A 6,443-nucleotide genomic window follows, 5' to 3' on the forward strand; every position below is an offset into this window, starting at 1 on the left:
AATGTTCCCTTCAAGTTGAACAGAGTTCTGAAACCACGGAGTAGCCTCACGGGAACGCGGCACATTCAGCGTTACCATAGCAGCTATGCTGAAGACATACACACGCGAAATGTTCACTTTGACATTCCACAGAGGTTAAGAGTTTAAAGATGAGGAACGCGGTTTTATATCACACGTATCACCGATGTTCACCACTGTTAAAGAGTGTTGACTAGACCTGAACTACGGAGGAAGCTGAGAAAGGCTTTTGTCACACGTGAGGCCATTTTAGCACATGACCAGGAGCCAAGCACATCATGCAGCGTAAGACGGGATGTGGGTAGTTTGCCCAAAGAGAGTAATTGGGCGAGAGAGAGAGCATATGGTGAGGGTAGCTGGGAAGGAAAGGGGGAGGGGAATAGAAGGCAGACGAAAGAGGGGTAGAGCACGAGTGCGAAGAGAAGGGCGCTAGGGGGAGGAATTGTAGTGGAGATAGGAATGGGGGAGAGGGGGATAGGGAGGGTGTGAAGGAAAGGGTTAAGAAACGGGGAAGCCTACAAGGCGGAGGGTAAGGCTGGGAAAGAGAGGGAAATACGAGTGGAGCGCGAGGGGAAGGGTATTGGAGGGGGAAAGGGTAACGGAGGGGGCGTTGCGTGGATAGGTTGGCAGATACGCTATCGTCCTTCGACGTCCTTTGCAGAGAAACAAGCAGATACTCGCCATTTCTTTTCCACTCCTGTTTTTAAATTTTTTTTGAGTTAGTAACCTGTGCATGTTTTCTTCTCTCATCCAGGCTTTACAAAGAACTTCGCTTTTTCTCTGCGTATGTTGGCGCCCTGAAGGCGCTTCGCGACGGGTACTGGGCTGTTGTCATCCCGCTCATAACGCACGCCAGGTTGGTCAGTTGCTACCTCCCGCTGCTTCCTCCCCTACACTGATACTGCGGTAACAACGTTATTTAAATTTATCTGTGCCCCTCTTCATTATCTACAGAGAACTACTCAAGAAGAACCGCACACTGGAGTCATTGCTGAAAAACGAAGTGCTCCTCGACGATAGCGAAGCGCTATCAAATTTCAGTACTGAATCCAAGTGAGTACTTACTTATTCCTAGGGGTGAGACCGCATGACGTAAAATAAAGGTAGGCTTTTCTTAATGCTGCGTTAAATCATAAATCAGGAGTAGCTTTATTAACCCGGAGTCCTTCGTAATACCACACGTCACACAACTCAGATGTCGTTCCAGTGCTTCAGGTCTTCAAGTTAAATCCATTGAGTGTCGTTCCTGCTGTGACAGCTCCCCGGCACGCCCATGATGCTTTGTTTCAACTCTTTTGATTTCGCAAATAAACTGCACATTTTCAAATTTTTGTGTATGTGGTGCGGGATCTTTTGGTAATATTTTCCTAACGATTAAATGTTTCATAAAACTTTGCAAAAAAGCTGCTCCCTCTCCCTTCCATTCTCAATTTTGAGTACGTCGCAGTGTACAAGTCTGTCGGCCACAGAGGCAAGTAAAGTCGAAGTAGCAACTTTACTTCACTTTTCTCTTCGCGAGTGATGGATGATGCAAGCGTTCCACGGCCTCCACAGACTAGTGGGCGTTCGTCCAGATTTCTCTGAGCAGAAGATACGAGCAGGGGTTCTCGTAACGCTGGGGGAGCGTACCCGTCTTGTCGCGACAGAGCGCCTCGTAGATTGGAGAGGGAAGCTCGCCAGGAAAGAAACGTCTCGTCTCTGCAGAGCTCTTACGAAGAGAACTGGAGCTTGCAGTCTACACGTTTCTTTTCAAGCAACGCAAGCCTAGCAATAATTTTTAAAAAAGAAATACGGGTGAAAATGCGGTGTAGAAAGAACACTTAAGGCGAGCAATGGTCAGTAACATGAGACTGTCGCTTGCAAGCACGTTGCACGTTAACGACTGTTTCTGTTTCTTCTGAAATGTAAATGAGCGTATATTCGGTACTCATTCATTAAATAAAGTATAGTAAATACACCCGAACCATTCACCGAAGTTAGTCCCGCTGCGAGGGAAGCAATGTACGGGGTCCGATTTCTGCGAATGAAAAACAGCTCGCTAAACCTGTACTAGGTGGGGTCAAACGAATTGCCCCTTGAATGGGATTCCGGCACTTGGATCCCGCAAGAAACAAGGAAGTACTGTAAAACCGAGGACGTGTTTAAATGTTCTTTTCTTTCGTAGTCGTTTGCGCTTACCACTGGTAAATCCACAGTCACCTGGGGGGGGGGGGGGGGGGATATTATTGCTAGATCGGGGTTTGGAAGTATATATGGCATGCAAATTCTCTAGGCTCATAAGTATTAATACAGAAGTCATTATTGAGGTGTAGTGTGGTCCCTTACTTAGGTGTACCACTTGCGGGAACCGAGTTACACGGTCAAGGATCTCTGCCAAGACAAAGCAATTTTCGACCTGCCCCCCACCCCCTCTGGCTTCGACGCATGTGGTAGTGGTCACAGCGGAAGCCAATCTCGGGACTGCCTCGCGTCTTAAAACACCGCGCCGAGACAAACAGCTTTCCGCTTCCCTCGCCTTTTTTTTATTTATTATTATTACTTTTTTCTTTCAGAAACGGGGTCATGCAGCCGCGATGCCTGCACAACGAGCGACTGCTGGAAAAGCTCGGCGGCAAGCTGACGGAGCAGGGCGAGTTCGGGGAAGTGCTCGTCGCGGGCTCCCACCTTCCGAGGCACTCGGACCAGAGGCGTTCCTACTTCACCGGGAGGCCCATTCAGGTACCGCGCCGATATTCCACACCGACTCGAGTCCTGAACTGGATTTTTTCGACGAGTCACAAGGGAATTTATTTTCTTTAAATAGATGTGTGTCGCAAGCGCTAAAGAAGGGCCAAGAAGAATGTTACAACTTGTAAATTCATGGAATGTAACTATCTGTAAATTCGCAGAAACGCATTTTGCGTCATTGTCGAATTCAGAGGATTACTTATTGAAAATGGGCAGGTCAGCTCCGATGCTGAGAGGATTCCGGCGACTCCGTTGCTTTAACTAGATTGTATGAACGTATTATATTTGAACAAAATGGAGCAACTAAAATAAAAAAAAAACAAATATTAAGATTCACACTTGGGGAAAATTGAGTGCGAATATATATCGGCACATTATATTACATCATTACAATGCCGCATGAACAGAAAGTAAAACGCGTTTGAGTCACTTTACGCAATTAGTTCGAACGAGGGAAGCTGGCGTAGCATTTATTAAAAAAGACCCAGCAACTACGTTGGGAATTTTATTAGATGCGACGGCATCTCATTCACTCGCCTTGTCCCTCCATACGGCGTTGTCGTTGTCCGTCCACACCCCTCCCCCATTCTCCTCGCCACGCGAGCTGCGCTCTCCGCCGCTCACCCCCTCTCCTCTCCGATAGCGAACACTCTCTCGCGAGGGGCATTGGATTGGATTCGATTGGATTGGATTGGATTAAAGTGGATTTTGTTGGATTGTGTTGCGTCATAGCAGCGCAACGTTGCGTCATAGCCGCGGCAGGGGGTTCACGGCACGTTTCACGCGATGGGAGAATCAACCTAACGGAAACAACAACGGAACCCCCTATGCGTCGCATCTACACAGGGGTTCCCGCGAGGGGGGGGGTGGGAGTAATTTGTTTACAATGCTTACAATGTCCTGGGCTGAAAACCTTCGGCCGCTCAAAACAGTGCGGGTCATTTTTTTTTTTTTTGTACCGACTTCAAAAGCAAGGCTTTTGGACTGTACAGGGCCGATCCGGAAATTGGAGACTGTTGGAACTTCGTGACAAGCGCACCTATAAACGGGACGACCTAGAGCGGATGAAGGGAGGGAAGGGGATAGTTCAGCGAGAAATCTTTAGGTGTCTCACCTTGTAAACCCACGCCTGTCGTTCTATCAGAGTGCGAAGCAGCCTGTCAGCCAAGGTCACAAAGCGAAAAGAAGAATGCCGCGCTAGCAACAAAGATTGTTGCTAGGCAACGCTCTAGAGGTTAGGTCATTAGGCACAGCGACTGTGCGGGCCTATGGAGAGCGTGGTAGATTGGGTGCACAGAGAGAGAGAGAGAGAGAGAGAGAGAGAGAGAGAGAGAGAGAGAGAGAGAGAGAGAGAGAGAGAGAGAGAGAGAGAGAGAGAGAGAGAGATTCAATGAATACTGAGCGGTTAGCCCCACAAACGGCTGGGCTTGCTACTTCAGATGGGGATGAACATATAAGGCCAAATATAAGAACATGTAAGGGAGAAGAAAATGAAATAAATGAGGAGCGTAGAAAAAATTGCAGTATTTAGAGAAAAGATCTGATAATCTCAAGGTTATAGAACCTCTACTAATCCCGAGTCTGGTAGCGCATATATAAGTGGGTTCTGCGTGGTTTTATCTCCTCTAGTTTGTGCAGCATGTCACCTCTATCACCTCGCAATGGTAGCTCCAAGGAATAAACGGGCGAAATATTTCGACCGATATCACTCGCGTTGCGCTCGTCGAGCCGTCCAACAGCGTAAACGACGTCGAGCTCAACGTGCGTCCGTTGACCCCGAAACGCTGGATAAACTAATTGTAAAAATACGAAGAAGGAAAAGGCAATGTAACCGAGAATTACCAAGCGGCGCTTCCCCATTCCCATCGAGCGCAACCACTTGCGCAACCACTAGTGAAACAATTTTCAATTTTTTTTTTGCACTCGCTCAAAGTTTCCATGAATTACCAACTATCCCGGAATTAAAGGCGTTTGGAGACCCACACACAGCATCTTTGTTGCTATGCCGTACGAAGTCTTCCGAGGGCGACTCGGCAAGTTTTGGCAAATTGTTTTACAGATACGCGACGTGTCACACGTTCTTTCGAAAATGGCTACCCTTTCTCCGCTTCATTGCAGGGGCCTGTTTACTTTCTGGACGACGACGGAACGACCACCTCGCTAAGCGAGGCCATCATGTGGGCCCGGGTGAACCTGCTGTGCCCGATCAGGGCTTACAATCGGATCGTGCCCTTCTGACTGCTCGCCCTGGCTGGCGTTGTTGTGCGATTAATAAAACTAAGTTTGTTGCTCATTGCATCTTATGTGCCTCCTCACAACTTTGCAAGCCGCGTGACCTTCTTTCAGTGATTTCTCCACCTATTTATCGAAGGCTTGTGAATTTTGACCGCTCAACGGCGACGCCTGCCTTGGCAGTTGAACGCCTCGACTGGGAGGAGAAAAAAAAAAAATATTTGGGCTCACAGAAGAAAATATTGCTTGCAGAATTCCGGGTAGGTGTTACAGCAACTCAGCAACAGCTCTCCGCTTGAATCGACCCCTCCAGGTTCCTTAATAGGACCAAAATAGGACGTTGGTAGGACCCGGTAGGACCTACTGAAAACCCGTTTTGGGGCCCGTGCAAATGGATTGTAGTGAACCGTAGAATTTAATTGTTTTGAGCGCTCAGTAAATCCTGCTGGTTCTATCGCGTACAAACGCTTCAACACACACACACACACACACGCACGCACGCACGCACGCACGCACAAAGACATAAAACTGGCGGACCGAAAAGATTTCGGGATACTGAGCCACGCACGTCAGGTGACAGTAAAGCTTTCATAGGAATTACAGTTGTATGCGTTGAACGTTATCTTGCCATCGGCGAGTAAGCCGCGATGATGCTGTATGTGAAGTGCCGCGTACCGCAAAAGGTATACGAAAGGATGACCTAAATTTTCTTTAACAGAAATACCACAGCTCTCTTAACATATTCAGCTTTTAAAGCTATTAGTGCTATTAGTTAACTCGGTAGATAAAAAATAATTGACTGGGTAGGTCGAAAAGCTGCACCATTCACCTTCAGCAAAGCCATCTGCGCTAGCCCGCGCATAGTTTAGCAATGCAACCCTCAACTACAGTTCACTAGAAGCACTAGAAGCTCTTCAACCATAAGAGGGGGATGGAGAATTCACGGGAGACCGCAAGTGGTGTGATATGCCAAATCCGTTATGCTCATTGGCCAGTCAAACTACTTACGTCATACTGCCGCGTCACAAACCCACGTGTTGCTGGTTTTTCACTTCCTCTTTAGTTGTCAAAATGGCTGGCACGCTTCTCATTCAGGCAGTTTGCCCGTACAAAACTGTATACAAAACAAAGGAAATGCAAAAGAAAACCTGTGGTATGAAATCATTACTTAAGGTTATTATTTATAGATTGTGCTCGCATGAATCGGTAACGCATTGTTAAAAGCACACACACCCATACACAACAAGCAGGACAAGGGCACAAACAAAAAAGGGCGTACACGCCACGTTTCCCGTACTGCCCACATCACGCTGTATTCTTTTTTTTTTTTGCGAGATGCTTATTAAATGCGACGCGACGCCGCGGCGTCACAGGCGTCACTGACTTGTTAAAAGACAAATATCGCGCATAGGACGCAATGCCCACGGAGAAACGGCGAAGCAATGTTGTTGGCAGTGTCGGTAATG

At 47.6% G+C, this 6,443-nt stretch overlaps 1 protein-coding gene across 1 annotated transcript in view; it reads left to right on the forward strand.

Moving 5' to 3' along the window:
* LOC144174775 (WD repeat-containing protein 17-like) overlaps window positions 1-5,032 on the forward strand; it is a 122,855-nt gene extending 117,823 nt beyond the window's left edge. The window contains exons 25-26 of the mRNA XM_077703651.1: window positions 2,571-2,736; window positions 4,864-5,032. Coding sequence (XP_077559777.1) covers window positions 2,571-2,736; window positions 4,864-4,983 — 286 coding nt within the window. The 3' untranslated portion in view covers window positions 4,984-5,032. The remainder of the gene's footprint in view (window positions 1-2,570; window positions 2,737-4,863) is intronic.
* The last annotated feature ends 1,411 nt before the right edge of the window (window positions 5,033-6,443 follow it).

The sequence above is a fragment of the Haemaphysalis longicornis genome, unplaced genomic scaffold, assembly GCF_048455015.1.
Source record: "Haemaphysalis longicornis isolate Haplotype H1 unplaced genomic scaffold, Haemaphysalis longicornis Haplotype H1 scaffold_3, whole genome shotgun sequence".
Lineage (NCBI taxonomy): Eukaryota > Metazoa > Arthropoda > Arachnida > Ixodida > Ixodidae > Haemaphysalis > Haemaphysalis longicornis.